At 44.8% G+C, this 18,005-nt stretch overlaps 1 protein-coding gene, 4 non-coding genes and 1 pseudogene across 5 annotated transcripts; 5 read left to right on the forward strand and 1 right to left on the reverse strand.

Annotated features, from left to right (window-relative positions):
* Positions 1 to 1,469: 1,469 nt before the first annotated feature.
* On the reverse strand, positions 1,470 to 2,182 carry LOC116885798 (40S ribosomal protein S9-like). Its single transcript, XM_032887130.1, has one exon. It carries the CDS (start codon positions 1,853 to 1,855, stop codon positions 1,544 to 1,546), a length of 312 nt encoding a protein of 103 aa, XP_032743021.1. The 5' UTR covers positions 1,856 to 2,182; the 3' UTR covers positions 1,470 to 1,543.
* Positions 2,183 to 2,340: 158 nt separating this feature from the next.
* On the forward strand, positions 2,341 to 2,522 carry LOC116886014. The gene has a single exon (XR_004386083.1). It is a non-coding gene; the product is annotated as a small nucleolar RNA SNORA81 (small nucleolar RNA).
* Positions 2,523 to 5,152: 2,630 nt separating this feature from the next.
* LOC116886015 lies at positions 5,153 to 5,334 on the forward strand. Its single transcript, XR_004386084.1, has one exon. It is a non-coding gene; the product is annotated as a small nucleolar RNA SNORA81 (small nucleolar RNA).
* Positions 5,335 to 8,534: 3,200 nt separating this feature from the next.
* On the forward strand, positions 8,535 to 8,716 carry LOC116886016. The gene has a single exon (XR_004386085.1). It is a non-coding gene; the product is annotated as a small nucleolar RNA SNORA81 (small nucleolar RNA).
* Positions 8,717 to 11,709: 2,993 nt separating this feature from the next.
* On the forward strand, positions 11,710 to 11,889 carry LOC116886017. Its single transcript, XR_004386086.1, has one exon. It is a non-coding gene; the product is annotated as a small nucleolar RNA SNORA81 (small nucleolar RNA).
* A 4,618-nt stretch (positions 11,890 to 16,507) lies between these two features.
* On the forward strand, positions 16,508 to 16,811 carry LOC116885231 (annotated as a pseudogene).
* The last annotated feature ends 1,194 nt before the right edge of the window (positions 16,812 to 18,005 follow it).

An 18,005-nucleotide genomic window follows, 5' to 3' on the forward strand; every position in this document is an offset into this window, starting at 1 on the left:
AGAGTTTTGACTATCCAGGACCTTGAATGAGGGAACAATGCGGATAAACAAGAACCAACAAGTGTAGATTGTTGTCTTCACGCCGGTGAGGGCGGGTACAGGTTAAAGCAAGGCCTGTGATTGGGCAGTGAAAAAGTAAGAGTGTTGAAGGGAGGAAAGAGGAAAAGAAGGAGACAAACCAAAATGGAGGCTGAGAAGAACGACCCTTAAATGGCCACAGGTAGCTTGAATATTTCTTTTTTCTCAGGGTGCAGGACAGGGTTTGGTTTTTTTGTTTTTTGTTTTTTTTTGCACATTGCATAAGCATATATACAGGGCATGAGCCAATCTCAAGCCTCTAAATCCTTCACTAATTGTATCTCGCCACACTGTCACCATCGCCATGTTCCCAAGGAAAGCCCTACCTGTTGAGGTGACTCAGAAGGAACGGGTAGTTACGAATATTTCTTAAGGGATGGATTTTTATGGGTCAATTTATCTTATTTAAGTGGGAGGTTTATATCCTTATCGATTGACTCTGAATTCACTGTGTGGACATTTTATGGAGTATAAATTTACCGAGATAAATTGCTGAGATAATGCTGATGACTAAATTGCAAGCTATTCCAGTTTTGATTTTTAACAGGTTGCTGGGAGTTGTGACTATAACCACTAGGGGACAGAGGCTGGGAATGTGAGCAGAGCTCTGCTGCAGAGAGCCAGGAGGACAGCCACTGTTGACACCAAAGACTAGCTAGAGGTAGCCTGGCGAGCATGGTGCCCTAGGACCGCCTGCGCCTGAGAGGAATATACCCTGCAAATGCCAAATGGCTCGAGCAAGGACTTGTGGTTATTCTTTATATTTACTGCAACAAAGAAGGGCTGGAGAGATGGCTCAGAGGTTAAGAGCACCGACTACTCTTCCAGAGGTCCTGAGTTCAAATCCCAGCAACCACACGGTGGCTCACAACCATCTGTAATGAGGTCCGAGGCCCTCTTCTGGTGTGTCTGAAGACAGGGACAGTGTACTCATATATAATAAATAAATAAATCTTTAAAAAAAAAAAAAAAGAACCAAGAAAGAGGGAGAGGTCAAAGAGTTAGACATCTGTAATTACAGTTAGCCATCCTAATTGTTAGGCCATAGCACTAACGAGTAAGTTTACCTCTTGTCGTAAGCAATTTTTCCTGAGCAGATCTTAGACAATATCTGAAGCCTCTGTGTGGCATATATAACAGCTTCTTCATTGTTGCATAGGTGGACTCCATCTTTCCTCTTAGCTTTCACTGGGCTTCAGAGATTGCCACACAAACCCTTGGAGCAAGAGATATCTTTTCCTGTCAGCATAGAAAGGAAAAGAAACACAATGAGTTCATATGTACATGCAGGAAGTGCTGCCCAATGGTCAGCTCTGACCCAAGACATTTGAAACATAACAATTTATATTGACCTTTGATTTCCTATGTAAGCTTTGTGGAATTTCTTTTTTTTTTTTTCAAGTATCATTCTGTTTTATTTGTTAACTGGAAAACTAGACAATCCTCCAGTGCAACAAGATATTAATTAATTAATCCTCTTCTCATTATCACCAGCTCCAGCACCACCCTGGCCTTTCTTGGCATTCTTTCTCTTCACTCTGCCTGGGCGGCCACCACCATAAGGAGAACGGAGGGAGAAGTCAATGTGCTTCTGAGAGTCCAGGCGAACAATGAAAGATGGGATGTTTGCCTGCTTGCTGACCCTGATGTGACGTTGGCGGATGAGCACGCGGGCGTGGTGAATAGATTTGGCCAGGCCCAGCTTAAAGACCCGGGTCTGCAGCCTTCTCTCCAAGAAATCCTCAATCTTCAGGCCCAGAATGTCATCCAGCTTCATCTTGCCCTCATCCAGCACCCCAATCCAAACAAGTCATCTCAGCAGAGCGTTGCCTTCAAACAGACGCCGAGGATCCTTCTCAACCAGCGTCAACAGCTCCCGGGCAGCCTTACGAATCTTCGCTAGGGTAAATTTGACCCTCCACACCTCACGTTTGTTCCGGAGTCCATACTCTCCAATCAACTTTAGCTCCTGGTCGAGACGCGATTTCTCAAAGGGTCTCCGTGGGGTCACATAGGTTTTGCGACAAACCCAGCTTCTGGCGACCGGTATGTTGACTAGGCTAGGCCCGCTGCGCCTACGAACTCAGGCCCGTGACAAAGAGAAACGTCGCTTTGTGGAATTTCTTAAGGTTACCAAACCACACACTGAACATTCAGAACAAAACAGGGGATATGGTCAGCATGTCCTGGCTCTGAGCCACTTCATGTTAAGTGTCAGTGACTGGCAGGCATGTTACAGCAACGCTGTGAAATGGCTGGCACACCTTCTTGTATAAGCACTGTGCTAAAATTGCAGAAACTAGGATTATGTCTTGGTTTTTGTAATAATGCTAGCAGAGTACACACGAGAAGAAGAGTAATTAACTACACTGGGTTCCAAAGACTGGGGTGGACCTCTTTCCTAATGTCCAGTGTCCTTTGTCATAAGATTCGGGGCAATAAGTCAAAAAAGAAGAAGGAGAAGGAGAAGGATGAAGGAGAAGGAGGAGAAGGAGAAGGAAGAGGAGAAGGAGAAGGAGAAAAAGAAGGAGGAGAAGAAGGAGGAGGAGAAGGAGAAGGAAGAGGAGAAGGAGAAGAAGGAGGAGGAGAAGGAGGAGAAGAAGGAGGAGAAGAAGGAGGAGAAGAAGAAGAAGAAGAAGGAGGAGGAGGAGGAGGAGGAGGAGGAGAAGGAGGAGAAGAAGGAGGAGAAGAAGAAGGAGAAGAAGAAAGAGAAGAAGAAGGAGAAGAAGAAGAAAAATGAATGAATGAATAAATAAATAAATGAATGAATGAATGGCTGGCACGCACGGAACAAATGGCTGCAGCTATGTTGGGGGTGTGGGCTAGACCATAACAGTTTTTTGTCTGGATATTCTTCTTTCTCTAGAAAACCTTGAAGCTTCATCCTATTGAACGCGTACAACCAGCTGGTAGGGGTGACTGGAAGCAGCTTAGGTGACAGTCCATTGACCTTGCCTATCTCCTTCTTTTGCAGGAATATTAAATCTCAACGAGCCCAGCTCTGACTCTTTGAAGCAAGCTCATCTAGGGTTATTGCTGAGAAATAATTGACACAAGTGATTTAGACACAAGCGTTTGTTTTATTTTATACCCAGTCTGTGTGGTGTCTACAGATGGAGGCAGACAGCCTGAAAAGCTCAAGTATTCGTCATCTTAGAACGTCGTTACGTTATAGGATAATATAAGTACCCACAGCCCAGAGGTTATTAAACTGGAAAGAAGAAAAACCACACATCTACAAGAACTCAGGAAAGGTCGGTATCAGGTTGTCTTGTTCTCTTTGTAGATTTTTGTTCTACAGATTTTTTTTTTCTTTTTTCTTTTTTTCCGGAGCTGGGGACCGAACCCAGGGCCTTGTGCTTGCTAGGCAAGCGCTCTACCGCTGAGCTAAATCCCCAACCCCTGTTCTACAGATTTTTAACCATATCCAACAAGCTCACGAACCTTCACGTACAGAGAGCTTGTATTTTAGCTTTTGAAAAATATATGGTGTCTTTTTCCTGGGCTGTTTTGTTTTCTTTCTCTTTGTCCAAGGGTCAGATGGCCTTATGAGCTGGGACAAAGATTTTGTAGGAGTTTTCAAACAACTGTGCTTGGGTTGGAAGAGGAGATCAGAACTCAAAGCCAACCAAATAATAAACTTCAGAGCCAGCTTAATAAGGTCTGGTCCTCAACTGAAAAAGAAACAAAAAAACAATATCGTATTAATAACCATACTGAAAAATACCTAGTATCTGCAAAACTAAACCCAGTGATTTGAGGGAAAGACCAGAGAAAGGTGAATACAAAGAAGGCTTGGAGATAAGAAATTCTGGGTACAGGCCAGCTGAGGCAGCTCAGAAAGCAGCAGGCAGTGGAACTCAGGGCCTATGGTGTCCAGGAGGGTTGCAGGCCCAGGCTGCCCATATTGTCCCAGCTTAATTCCGGGGAGGGAGGGTGGCCACAGCCAGATTTCCATGGTCAGAGCTCTGGGAACAGCTGGGAGATAGAACAACCTGGAAAAAAATCCTTTAGAAGCAGAATGAGGGAAAAGGATTTCAAACAGGAAGGTGTAGAGAAGTAGCTGTGGGACTTAAGCAGCCGAGTCCTGCAAGCCAACGAGAGGATCAGAGCCAGAGCCAGAGCCAGAGCAAGCTTCAGTGGGGAGCGAGTTTAGTCAGGAGCAGGTTACCACACTAAAATCCTGAAATGATAGCGTGCAACTCAGGGGGATTTGATTCCCATCTCTTCAACAAAACCTGAAACAAAAATAAACAGAAAACAGAGAACAACAGAAAGACAGTACAACAGTACAACACAAAACAACAACAACAAAAAACCTAGATGAATTTAGACATGTGGTGGCCACCTCCACTTACACACTAAAATCGGGACTTGAGACTGGGTCTAGAATCCCATCAGGTTTCACCTTCTGCCTTTCCAAATGTCTAACTAAACACCAAAACAGAACAATGGGTCGCTAATGGGTCCAAGCTTCAGAAGCCTGTTGGATAGCAATTCTTCCTTTCAAAAAGCAAGTTGGGGGGGTTGGGGATTTAGCTCAGTGGCAGAGCGCTTGCCTAGCAAGCACAAGGCCCTGGGTTCGGTCCCCAGCTCCGAAAAAAAGAAAAGAAAAAAAAGGCAAGTTGGGGGGGGTTGCAGTCTGACACCCCCAGGCCCTATCAAGTGCACTTTAGGTCCTCTGGGGGCCTTTTGAACCCACACCCTAATACTGGGCAGACCACTGCTCAGAATTATCTGACATATGACAAGAGATATCTTTTTCTGTCAGCTTAGAAAGGAAACACACACACACACACACACACACACACACACACACAGAGTTCATTTGTAGGTGCAGGAAGTGCCACCCAACGGTTGGCTCTGACCCATGTAGACATAACAATTTATACTGTCCTTTGATTTCATGGATCCTATGTAAGCTTTGTGGAATTTCTTAAGTTTACCAAACCACACACTGAACATTCAGAACCAAACAGGGGATATGGTCAGCATGTCCTTGCTCTGAGCCACTTCATATTAAGTGTCAGTGACTGGCAGGCATGTTACAGCAATGCTGTGAAATGGCTGGCACACCTTCTTGTATAAGCACTGTGCTAAAATTGCAGAAACTAGGATTATGTCTTGGTTTTTGTAATAATGCTAGCAGAGTACACACGAGAAGAAGAGTAATTAACCACACCGGGTTCCAAAGACTGGGGTGGACCTCTTTCCTAATGTCCAGTGTCCTTTGTCATAAGATTTGGGGCAATAAGTCAGAAGAAAGAAAGAAAGAAAGAAAGAAAGAAAGAAAGAAAGAAAGAAAGAAAGAAAGAAAGGAAGGAAGGAAGGAAGGAAGGAAGGAAGGCAGGCAGGCAGGCAGGCAGGCAGGCTGGCAGGCAGGCAGACAGACAGACAGACAGACAGACAGAAAGAAAGATAGAAAGAAAGAAAGAAAGAAAGAAAGAAAGAAAGAAAAAAAGAAAGAGAGAAATGGCTGGCATGCATTGAACAAAATGGCTGCAGCTATGTGAGGGGTGTGGGCTAGACCATAACAGTTTTTACTCTTGTTTCTCCAGAAAATCTTGAGGCTTCATCCTATTAGGGCCGAACGCATACAATCAGCTGGTAAGAGTGACAGGAAGCTTGGGTGGTGTTGTAACACCCTGAAGTGGCCCTACCTCAGGAGAGCAACCCACAGATCACAAATAGACAAAGCAACTGTTGCAATAGCAAGAGGTTTAATGATCCATGTACGTGGGGTTGCTCATCCACACAGGGAGAGGCAACAATGAACCCAAAAAGCACACAACTTTTATTCGTTACAGAGGGCAGACTTCAGCAACAGGGTTAGCTGGCTCATTCTCATTGATGGTACACAGGACAAAGATCTTGTCAGGTATTGCCTGGCCTACTCAAGGGGCTGTTCTTGGCTCAGTTGGTCACTTTCCTCATCCAGCCCCACGCCTGGCCTTGGAGAATCACTGGGAAAGGGCTAAGTTGGCAAGTCCCTTGGGGATTTGGGGGGAGTATCAGGGACCCAGTGGTCCGGCAGGGTCAGGATGACATCTTGTGGTTGTTCTTGGGATTTGCCAGAGGGAGGGGTAGGGGGGTCTTTCTGAGAATGGTTATCTTGGACTGGTCGTTCTTTTTTTTTTTTTTTTTTTTTTTTGGTTTTTTTTTTTTCGATCTGGGGACCGAACCCAGGGCCTTGCACTTCCTAGGTAAGCGCTCTACCACTGAGCTAAATCCCCAGCCCCGAGGACTGGTCATTCTTGACTCAGTATCTTGATCACCAAAACTTTGTCATAACATTAGGCAACTTGACATCAGATGTATTTCTCAAACTGTGTTTTTACAACTTTGTTTCTCATATTTATGAAACTATGAAACTTTATTTCTTCAGTGACAGTCCATTGACCTTGCCTATCTCCTTTTGCAGGAATATTAAATCTCAACGAGCCCAGCTCTGACTCTTTGAAGCAAGCTCATCTAGGGTTATTGCTGAGAAATAATTGACACAAGTGATTTAGACACAAGCGTTTGTTTTATTTTATACCCAGTCTGTGTGGTGTCTGCAGATGGAGGCAGACAGCCTGAAAAGCTCAAGTATTCGTCATCTTAGAACGTCGTTACGTTATAGGATAATATAAGTATCCACAGCCCAGAGGTTATTAAACTGGAAAGAAGAAAAACCACACATCTACAGGAACTCAGGAAAGGTCGGCATCAGGTTGTCTTGTTCTCTTTGTAGATTTTTGTTCTACAGATTTTTTTTTCTTTTTTCTTTTTTTCTGGAGCTGGGGAGCGAACCCAGGCAAGCACTCTACCACTGAGCTAAATCCCCAACCCCTGGTCTACAGATTTTTAACCATATCCAACAAGCTCACGAATCTTCACGTACAGAGAGCTTGTATTTTAGCTTTTGAAAAATATATGGTGTCTTTTCCTGGGCTGTTCTGTTTTCTCTCTTTGTCCAAGGGTCAGATGGCCTTATGAGCTGGGACAAAGATTTTGTAGGAGGTTTTCAAACAACTGTGCTTGGGTTGGAAGAGGGAGATCAGAACTCCACTTCAGAGCCAGCTTAATAAGGTACAACAATAAAACAATATCGTATTAATAACCATACTGAAAAATACCTAGTATCTGCAAAACTAAACCCAGTGATTTGAGGGAAAGACCAGAGAAAGGTGAATACAAAGAAGGCTTGGATATAAGAAGTTCTGGGTACAGGCCAGCTGAGGCAGTACAGAAAGCAGCAGATAGTGGAACTCAGGGCCTATGGTGTCCAGGAGAGTTGCAGGTCCGGACTGCCCATATTGTCCCAGCTTAATTCTGGGGATAGGGGCAGTGACCACAGCCAGATTTCCATGGTCAGAGCTCTGGGAACAGCTGGGAGATAGAACAACCTGGAAAAAAACATCCTTTAGAAGCAGAATGAGGGAAAAGGATTTCAAACAGGAAGGTGTAGAGAAGTACCTGTGGGACTTAAGCAGCCGAGTCCTGCAAGCCAACGAGAGGATCAGAGCCAGAGCCAGAGCCAGAGCAAGCTTCAGTGGGGAGCGAGTTTAGTCAGGAGCAGGTTACCACACTAAAATCCTGAAATGATAGCGTGCAACTCAGGGGGATTTGATTCCCATCTCTTCAACAAAACCTGAAACAAAAATAAACAGAAAACAGAGAACAACAGAAAGACAGTACAACAGTACAACACAAAACAACAACAACAAAAAACCTAGATGAATTTAGACATGTGGTGGCCACCTCCACTTACACACTAAAATCGGGACTTGAGACTGGGTCTAGAATCCCATCAGGTTTCACCTTCTGCCTTTCCAAATGTCTAACTAAACACCAAAACAGAACAATGGGTCGCTAATGGGTCCAAGCTTCAGAAGCCTGTTGGATAGCAATTCTTCCTTTCAAAAAGCAAGTTGGGGGGGTTGGGGATTTAGCTCAGTGGCAGAGCGCTTGCCTAGCAAGCACAAGGCCCTGGGTTCGGTCCCCAGCTCCGAAAAAAAGAAAAGAAAAAAAAGGCAAGTTGGGGGGGGGTTGCAGTCTGACACCCCCAGGCCCTATCAAGTGCACTTTAGGTCCTCTGGGGGCCTTTTGAACCCACACCCTAATACTGGGCAGACCACTGCTCAGAATTATCTGACCTATGACAAGAGATATCTTTTTCTGTCAGCTTAGAAAGGACAAAAACACACACACAATGAGTTCATTCGTAGGTGCAGGAAGTGCCACCCAACGGTTGGCTCTGACACAATACATTGTAGACATAACAATTTATACTGACCTTTGATTTCATGGATCCTATGTAAGCTTTGTGGAATTTCTTAAGGTTACCAAACCACACACTGAACATTCACAACAAAACAGGGGATATGGTCAGCATGTCCTTGCTCTGAGCCACTTCATATTAAGTGTCAGTGACTGGCAGGCATGTTACAGCAATGCTGTGAAATGGCTGGCACACCTTCTTGTATAAGCACTGTGCTAAAATTGCAGAAACTAGGATTATGTCTTGGTTTTTGTAATAATGCTAGCAGAGTACACACGAGAAGAAGAGTAATTAACCACACCGGGTTCCAAAGACTGGGGTGGACCTCTTTCCTAATGTCCAGTGTCCTTTGTCATAAGATTCAGGGCAATAAGTCAAAAAGAAAGAAAGAAAGAAACAAAGAAAGAAAGAAAGACAGACAGAAAAAAAGAAAGAAAAGGCTGGCATGCATTGAACAAAATGGCTGCAGCTATGTGAGGGGTGTGGGCTAGACCATAACAGTTTTTACTCTTGTTTCTCCAGAAAATCTTGAGGCTTCATCCTATTAGGGCCGAACGCATACAATCAGCTGGTAGGAGTGACAGGAAGCTTGGGTGGTGTTGTAACACCCTGAAGAGGCCCTACCTCAGGAGAGCAACCCACAGATCACAAATTGACAAAGCGACCGCTGCAATAGCAAGAGGTTTAATGATCCACGTACATGGGGTTGCTCATCCACAGGGAGAGGCAACAATGAACCCAAAAAGCATACAACTTTTTTATTCGTTACAGAGGGCAGACTTCAGCAACAGGGTTAGCTGGCTCATTCTCATTGATGGTACACAGGACAAAGATCTTGTCAGGTATTGCCTGGCCTGCTCAAGGGGCTGTTCTTGGCTCAGTTGGTCACTTTCCTCATCCAGCCCTACACCTGGCCTTGGAGAATCACTGGGAAAGGGCTAAGTTGGCAAGTCCCTTGGGGTGGGGGGTGTGTCAGGGACCCAGTGGTCCGGCAGGGTCAGGATGACATCTTGTGGTTGTTCTTGGGATTTACCAGAGGGAGGGGCTTTCTGAGGGTCTTTCCGAGAATGCTCTTTTTTTTTTTTTTTTTTTTTGTTTTTTGTCCTAATTAGGGCTTGGCCTTGGTCAATGAGGACTGTTCATTCTTGACTCAGTATCTTGATCGCCAAAACTTTGTCATAACATTAGGCAACCTGACATCAGATGTATTTCTCAAAACCGTGTTTTTACAATTTTGTTTCTCATATTTATGAAACTATGAAACTTTATTTCTTCAGTGACACTCCATTGACCTTGCCTATCTCCTTCTTTTGCAGGAATATTAAATCTCAATGAGCCCAGCTCTGACTATTTTAAGCTAGCACATCTAGGGTTATTGCCGAGAAATAATTGACACAAGTGATTTAGACACAAGCGTTTGTTTTATTTTATACCCAGTCTGTGTGGTGTCTGCAGATGGAGGCAGACAGCCTGAAAAGCTCAAGTATTCGTCATCTTAGAACGTCGTTACGTTATAGGATAATATAAGTATCCACAACCCAGAGGTCATTAAACTGGAAAGAAGAAAAACCACACATCTACAGGAACTCAGAAAAGGTCGGCATCAGGTTGTCTTGTTCTCTTTGTAGATTTTTGTTCTACAGATTTTAAGCATATCCAACAAGCTCCCCTGGTCTACAGATTTTAATCTTCACGAATCTTACAGAGAGCTTGTATTTTAGCTTTTGAAAAATATATGGTGTCTTTTCCTGGGCTGTTCTGTTTTCTCTCTTTGTCCAAGGGTCAGATGGCCTTATGAGCTGGGACAAAGATTTTTGTAGGAGGTTTTCAAACAACTGTGCTTGGATTGGAAGAGGGAGATCAGACCTCCACTTCAAAGCCAGCTTTTTAATAAAGTACAACAATAAAACAATATCGTAGGGTCGGGGATTTAGCTCAGTGGTAGAGCGCTTGCCTAGCAAGCGCAAGGCCCTGGGTTCGGTCCTCAACTCTGAAAAAGAAGAAAAAAAAACAATATTGTAACAATAACCATACCAAAAAACACCTAATATCTGCAAAACTAAACCCAGTGATTTGAGGGAAAGACCAGAAAAAAGTGAATACAAAGAAGGCTTGGATATAAGAAGTTCTGGGTACAGGCCAGCTGAGGCAGTACAGAAAGCAGCAGATAGTGGAACTCAGGGCCTATGGTGTCCAGGAGAGTTGCAGGTCCGGACTGCCCATATTGTCCCAGCTTAATTCTGGGGATAGGGGCAGTGACCACAGCCAGATTTCCATGGTCAGAGCTCTGGGAACAGCTGGGAGATAGAACAACCTGGAAAAAAATCCTTTAGAAGCAGAATGAGGGAAAAGGATTTCAAACAGGAAGGTGTAGAGAAGTAGCTGTGGGACTTAAGCAGCCGAGTCCTGCAAGCCAACGAGAGGGACAGAGGCAGAGGCAGAGCAAGCTTCAGTGGGGAGCGAGTTTAGTCAGGAGCAGGTGACCACACTAAAATTCTGAAATGGTAGGGTGCAGCTCAGGGGCATTTGATTCCCATCTCTGAAACAAAACCTGAAACAAAAATAAACAGAAAACAGAGAACAACAGAAAGACAGTACAACACAAAACAACAACAACAAAAAACCCTAGATGAATTCAGGCATGTGGTGGCCACCTTCACTTACACACTAAAGTCAGAAGGACTTGAGACTGGGTCTAGAATCCCATCAGGTTTCACCTTCTGCCTTTCCAAATGTCTAACTAAACACCAAAACAGAACAATGGGTCGCTAATGGGTCCAAGCTTCAGAAGCCTGTTGGATAGCAATTCTTCCTTTCAAAAAGCAAGTTGGGGGGGTTGGGGATTTAGCTCAGTGGCAGAGCGCTTGCCTAGCAAGCACAAGGCCCTGGGTTCGGTCCCCAGCTCCGAAAAAAAGAAAAGAAAAAAAAGGCAAGTTGGGGGGGGTTGCAGTCTGACACCCCCAGGCCCTATCAAGTGCACTTTAGGTCCTCTGGGGGCCTTTTGAACCCCCACCCTAATACTGGGCAGACCACTGCTCAGAATTATCTGACCTATGACAAGAGATATCTTTTCTGTCAGCTTAGAAAGGACAAAAACACACACACAATGAGTTCATTAGTAGGTGCAGGAAGTGCCACCCAACAGTTGGCTCTGACACAATACATTGTAGACATAACAATTTATACTGACCTTTGATTTCATGGATCCTATGTAAGCTTTGTGGAATTTCTTAAGGTTACCAAACCACACACTGAACATTCACAACAAAACAGGGGATATGGTCAGCATGTCCTTGCTCTGAGCCACTTCATATTAAGTGTCAGTGACTGGCAGGCATGTTACAGCAATGCTGTGAAATGGCTGGCACACCTTCTTGTATAAGCACTGTGCTAAAATTGCAGAAACTAGGATTATGTCTTGGTTTTTGTAATAATGCTAGCAGAGTACACACGAGAAGAAGAGTAATTAACCACACGGGTTCCAAAGACTGGGTGGACCTCTTTCCTAATGTCCAGTGTCCTTTGTCATAAGATTCAGGGCAATAAGTCAGAAGAAAGAAAGAAAGAAAGAAAGAAAGAAAGAAAAGAAAGAAAGAAAAAAAAAAGAAAGAAAGAAAAAACAAAGAAAGAAAAGAAAGACAGACAAAAAAAAAAAAGAAAAAGGCTGGCATGCATTGAACAAAATGGCTGCAGCTATGTGAGGGGGTGTGGGCTAGACCATAACAGTTTTTACTCTTGTTTCTCCAGAAAATCTTGAGGCTTCATCCTATTAGGGCCGAACGCATACAATCAGCTGGTAGGAGTGACAGGAAGCTTGGGTGGTGTTGTAACACCCTGAAGAGGCCCTACCTCAGGAGAGCAACCCACAGATCACAAATTGACAAAGCGACCGCTGCAATAGCAAGAGGTTTAATGATCCACGTACATGGGGTTGCTCATCCACGCAGGGAGAGGCAACAATGAACCCAAAAAGCATACAACTTTTATTCGTTACAGAGGGCAGACTTCAGCAACAGGGTTAGCTGGCTCATTCTCATTGATGGTACACAGGACAAAGATCTTGTCAGGTATTGCCTGGCCTGCTCAAGGGGCTGTTCTTGGCTCAGTTAGTCACTTTCCTCATCCAGCCCTACACCTGGCCTTGGAGAATCACTGGGAAAGGGCTAAGTTGGCACGTCCCTTGGGGTGGGGGTGTGTGTCAGGGACCCGGTGGTCCGGCAGGGTCAGGATGACATCTTGTGGTTGTTCTTGGGATTTACCAGAGGGAGGGGCAGGGGGTCTTTCCGAGAATGGTTATCTTTGTTTTGTCCTAATTAGCTTGGCCTTGGTCAATGAGGACTGGTCATTCTTGACTCAGTATCTTGATCGCCAAAACTTTGTCATAACATTAGGCAACCTGACATCAGATGTATTTCTCAAAACCGTGTTTTTACAATTTTGTTTCTCATATTTATGAAACTATGAAACTTTATTTCTTCAGTGACACTCCATTGACCTTGCCTATCTCCTTCTTTTGCAGGAATATTAAATCTCAATGAGCCCAGCTCTGACTATTTTAAGCTAGCACATCTAGGGTTATTGCCGAGAAATAATTGACACAAGTGATTTAGACACAAGCGTTTGTTTTATTTTATACCCAGTCTGTGTGGTGTCTGCAGATGGAGGCAGACAGCCTGAAAAGCTCAAGTATTCGTCATCTTAGAACGTCGTTACGTTATAGGATAATATAAGTATCCACAACCCAGAGGTCATTAAACTGGAAAGAAGAAAAACCACACATCTACAAGAACTCAGAAAAGGTCGGCATCAGGTTGTCTCGTTCTCTTTGTAGATTTTTGTTCTACAGATTTTTAAGCATATCCAACAAGCTCACGAATCTTCACGTACAGAGAGCTTGTATTTTAGCTTTTGAAAAATATATGGTGTCTTTTCCTGGGCTGTTCTGTTTTCTCTCTTTGTCCAAGGGTCAGATGGCCTTATGAGCTGGGACAAAGATTTTTGTAGGAGGTTTTCAAACAACTGTGCTTGGATTGGAAGAGGGAGATCAGACCTCCACTTCAAAGCCAGCTTTTTAATAAAGTACAACAATAAAACAATATCGTGGGGTCGGGGATTTATCTCAGTGGTAGAGCGCTTGCCTAGCAAGCTCAAGGCCCTGGGTTCGGTCCTCAACTCTGAAAAAGAAGAAAAAAAAACAATATTGTAACAATAACCATACCAAAAAACACCTAATATCTGCAAAACTAAACCCAGTGATTTGAGGGAAAGACCAGAAAAAAGTGAATACAAAGAAGGCTTGGATATAAGAAGTTCTGGGTACAGGCCAGCTGAGGCAGTACAGAAAGCAGCAGGTAGTGGAACTCAGGGCCTATGGTGTCCTGGAGGGTTGCAGGTCCGGACTGCCCATATTGTCCCAGCTTAATTCTGGGGATAGGGGCAGTGACCACAGCCAGATTTCCATGGTCAGAGCTCTGGGAACAGCTGGGAGATAGAACAACCTGGAAAAAGCCATCCTTCAGAAGCAGAATGAGGGAAAAGGATTTCAAACAGGAAGGTGTAGAGAAGTACCTGTGGGACTTAAACAGCTGAGTCCTGCAAGCCAACGAGAGGGACAGAGGCAGAGGCAGAGCAAGCTTCAGTGGGGAGCTAGTTTAGTCAGGAGCAGGTTACCACACTAAAATCCTGAAATGATAGCGTGCAGCTCACGGGCATTTGATTCCCATCTCTTCAACAAAACAAAATTTAACAGAAAACAGAGAACAGCAGAAAGACAGTACAACAGTACAACACAAAACAACAACAAAAAACCTAGATGAATTCAGGCATGTGGTGGCCACCCTCACTTACACACTAAAATCAGAATAACTGGACACTGGGTCTAGAATCCCATCAGGTTTCACCTTCTGCCTTTCCAAATGTCTAAACACCAAGACACAACAGTGGGTCAATAATGGGTCCAAGCATCAGAAGCCTGTTGGCTAGCAAATTCTTACTTTCAATATGCAAATTGGGTTGGTTGCAGTCCGGCATCCCCAGGCCCATTTTAGACTTGCATAGTCTGGGGCCTATCCCCAGACTAAGTTTGAGGTCTCTCAGTAACCTCGATGGGGCCTCCAAATATTATGGAGTTTGTGACCCATAGGAAAAGACCATAGACTAAGTCCAATTATAATTAACAGATTCATTGATTACCTACAAGCACAATGAACAGTCTCTGGGCCAAATTTGAGATTGCCATGCTGGAAGGGTATGGGGAAGGACGTTTAAAGGGGAAGACCTTCAATATCTATGCAAGGAAGTAAAACCTGTTGTGGTCTACCAAATTACATGGTGAAGGAAGTCAAAGCAGTCTTTGGGAATCTGCAGAAGCAAGTTACAGAAGCAACACCAGCAGTTCGAAATATTTTAACAAGTATATAGACAAAGCCATAGGGTGGGGATCCCCGAGTCAAGGTACCTGGGGACATACCTTCTAGGGACTGCAGTCAGAAGCAGATGGCTGGTGAGGATCAAGATGGATGCCCAGCCTAAAATGGAGCCTGCTAAGCCCTAACGTTTACTCGTTAGGGAGAGGAGTTGAGATTAGAACAGTTTGCTCATTAGGAACAAGGACAAGAGAGGAGAGTTTCCTCATTAAGGACAAGGATATAAGGGCTTCCGGGAGGAGGGAAAGGCAAAACCCGGAATCAGATCAATGTAGTCAAGCACGGGTAATGTTTCTATGCTGCCAACTGGGGTTGCAGTTTGAGAAAACACAGATTTACTTGCAATAGTGGGCTCAGTTTCTTTAAAGCAGCCCCATTATTTTATAGCTTAAATAAACTGGACTGGGGGGTCGCTCCGTTGGTAAGGTGCTAGTTGGGCAAGCATGAGGTGTCTGGATTTGAATCCTCAGCACCCACGTAAAAAGCGAGGCACGAAGCATCTGTAACCCCCGAGCTGGGAAGACAGTGAAAGGTGAATCTTTGGCTCCAAAATGAACTGGCTCCAAGCCGTCAGTTCAGTGGAAATCGTGAGCTCCAGGCTCAATCCCAAAATACAAGGCAGAGGGGTTTCTGAGATGGCTGCTATCGAGTCTGATGACCAAGTTCAGTCCCTGGGGCTTACAAGGTAGAAGGAGAAAACATTGGTTTTCTCCAGCCAGACGTCACCTGATCTTCACGCAATGCAGGTGCACCTGCAAATTCATATATATATATAATATGAGACGATGAATGGAACTGAGGAAACGGCTCCGTGTTTAAGAGCATTGGCTGTTCTTTTCAGAGGACCTGGGTTCAGTTCCCAGCACCTAAGTGACTCACAATTATCTGTAACTTTAGTTTCAGGGGATTCAGGGCCTCTTCTGGGCTCCACGGGGACACCCACACCTGGTACACACATATGTGCAGGCAAAACACCCACATGTGATGTATATACATACATACACATATACATATCATATATACATACATATACATATCACATACACACACATGCACACACACGCACACCCACATATATATATTTTTTTTTTTTCCTTTTTTTTTCGGAGCTGAGGACTGAACCCAGGGCCTTGCGCTTGCTAGGCAAGTGCTCTACCACTGAGCTAAATCCCCAACCCCACATATATATATATTTGAGACTACGATGTAGCCCATCCTTCTACCTCAACATCCTGAGAGCTGGTCATAGTTGTAAACCACCAGGTCCAGTTTTAGGGACGTTTTTTGTTGTCATTGCTGTTTTTAGGGTTTATTTTATGTGTCCAAGTGTTGTGCGGGCATGTGCGTGTACGCACCACCACATGGTACAGTGCCTTTGGAAGCTAGGAGAGCTAAGTAGATCCTCTGGGACTGGAGTTAAAAATGGGTATGAGCTGCCCTGTGGGTGCTGGGAATCAACCCGGGTCCTCCAGAAGGTCAGCGAACGCTCCTAACCACTAGGCTATCGTCTCTCTAGCCATCCCAGTAAACAAACAATTCTTTTTTTTTTTTTTTTTTGGTTCTTTTTTTCGGAGCTGGGGACCGAACCCAGGGCCTTGCGCTTCCTAGGTAAGCGCTCTACCACTGAGCTAAATCCCCAGCCCCAACAATTCTTTTTAAAATCGGGCCCGTCTGACCTTGGCGTCTTTGCCAAGGGTCACATTGAAGTCACGCTGCTCGGGGACAGTCTTTAGGAGTCAGGATGGCCGAAGACATCAAGACTAAAATCAAGAACTACAAACCCCCCCCTCCCCCCACCTTTGACAGCCGCTTCCCAAACCAGAACCAGACTAAGAACTGCTGGCAGAGCTACCCAGGTTTCCACCGCTGTGAGAAGGCAATGACAGCAAAGCGGGGTGATGTCTCCGTGTGTGAGTGGTACCGGCGTGTGTACAAGTCCCTCTGCCCCATCATGGGTCTCAGCCTGGGATGATCGCATAGCAGGAGGTACATTTCCTGGGAAGATCTGACCTGGCTCCGCCCACCTCTCCTCTGCTCTTTGACCTTCTCCCCGGATAGAAAAGGGGGACCTCAGTATATGATGGTTCCCTACCCTGGGAATCATGATGCAACTACTAATAAAAACCCACTGGAAAAGTTAAAAAAAAAAAAACCAATCGGGATTGACCTCTGTCCTCCACCTGCACATGGCCTTGTGCATAGACTACCTCTGAAGGCAGGCACAGGAAATACACTCCAATATAAACAAGTGCATTGGAAGCGAGCATGCTTGCGTTTGGTAATTCTACCCACGCTAAGGAACATCCCTTCTCATCACCTTCATCCCCAACCCCTTAACAAATATAATGATAATTGCAACAAAATTTAGGTATTTTGTAACAACAACAAAAACTTGGGAGTGTCTGTAAGAGTGGTTGGGAAACCTCTTATACTGAAGTTCAACAGGCTTTAATAACGCTCTAGGGAGCGGCCCTGATGTACAAACCTTTAATCTCCGGAGGCAGAGTCAGGTGGATCTCAGAGTTCCGGGCCAGCCAAGGAAAACCTCTCTGGAAAAAAACAAAATCAAACTGAACCAAATGAAAAATGTTTAGGGAACTCTCTTTTGGCTCATCTGAAAGTCCAAATGCACATCTTGGGGTAGGTGTTATCTTTAGTCGGGTTCAAAGATTTATGGTAAAACCTGGTATGCACCGCGATGTGGTAAGAACTGGAAACTCACTGGGCGGCATATGCCTTTGGTTCCACAACCCAGGAGGCAGAGGCAGGAGGATCTCTGTCATTTTTGAGGCCAGCCTGGTCTACAGAGTGAGTTCCAGGACCAAGGCTACAGAGGGAAACCCTGTGTCCCAAAACTAAAATCAACCAACCACACAACAATTAAGAAAAATGTGGGGGGTGGGGGGTTGGGGATTTAGCTCAGTGGTAGAGCACTTGCCTAGAAAGCGCAAGGCCCTGGGTTCGGTCCTCAGCTCCGGAAGAAAAAAAAAAAAGAAAAATGTGTGGCCACCAAGACTTGATTAACTGTATACTTATTTGCCCAAGAGGAAAATCTGAGCACTTAAAAGTCTGCTAGTAGGGCTGGAGAGATGGCTCAGTGGTTAAGAGCCCCGACTGCTCTTCCAGAGGCCCTGAGTTCAATTCCCAGCAACCACAGGGTGGCTCACAAGCATCTGTAATGGGATCTGATGCCCTCTTCTGGTGTGTCTGAAGAAATTTGTTAGCTAGAGGGGTTGGAT

Source organism: Rattus rattus, chromosome 16 (assembly GCF_011064425.1).
Source record: "Rattus rattus isolate New Zealand chromosome 16, Rrattus_CSIRO_v1, whole genome shotgun sequence".
Lineage (NCBI taxonomy): Eukaryota > Metazoa > Chordata > Mammalia > Rodentia > Muridae > Rattus > Rattus rattus.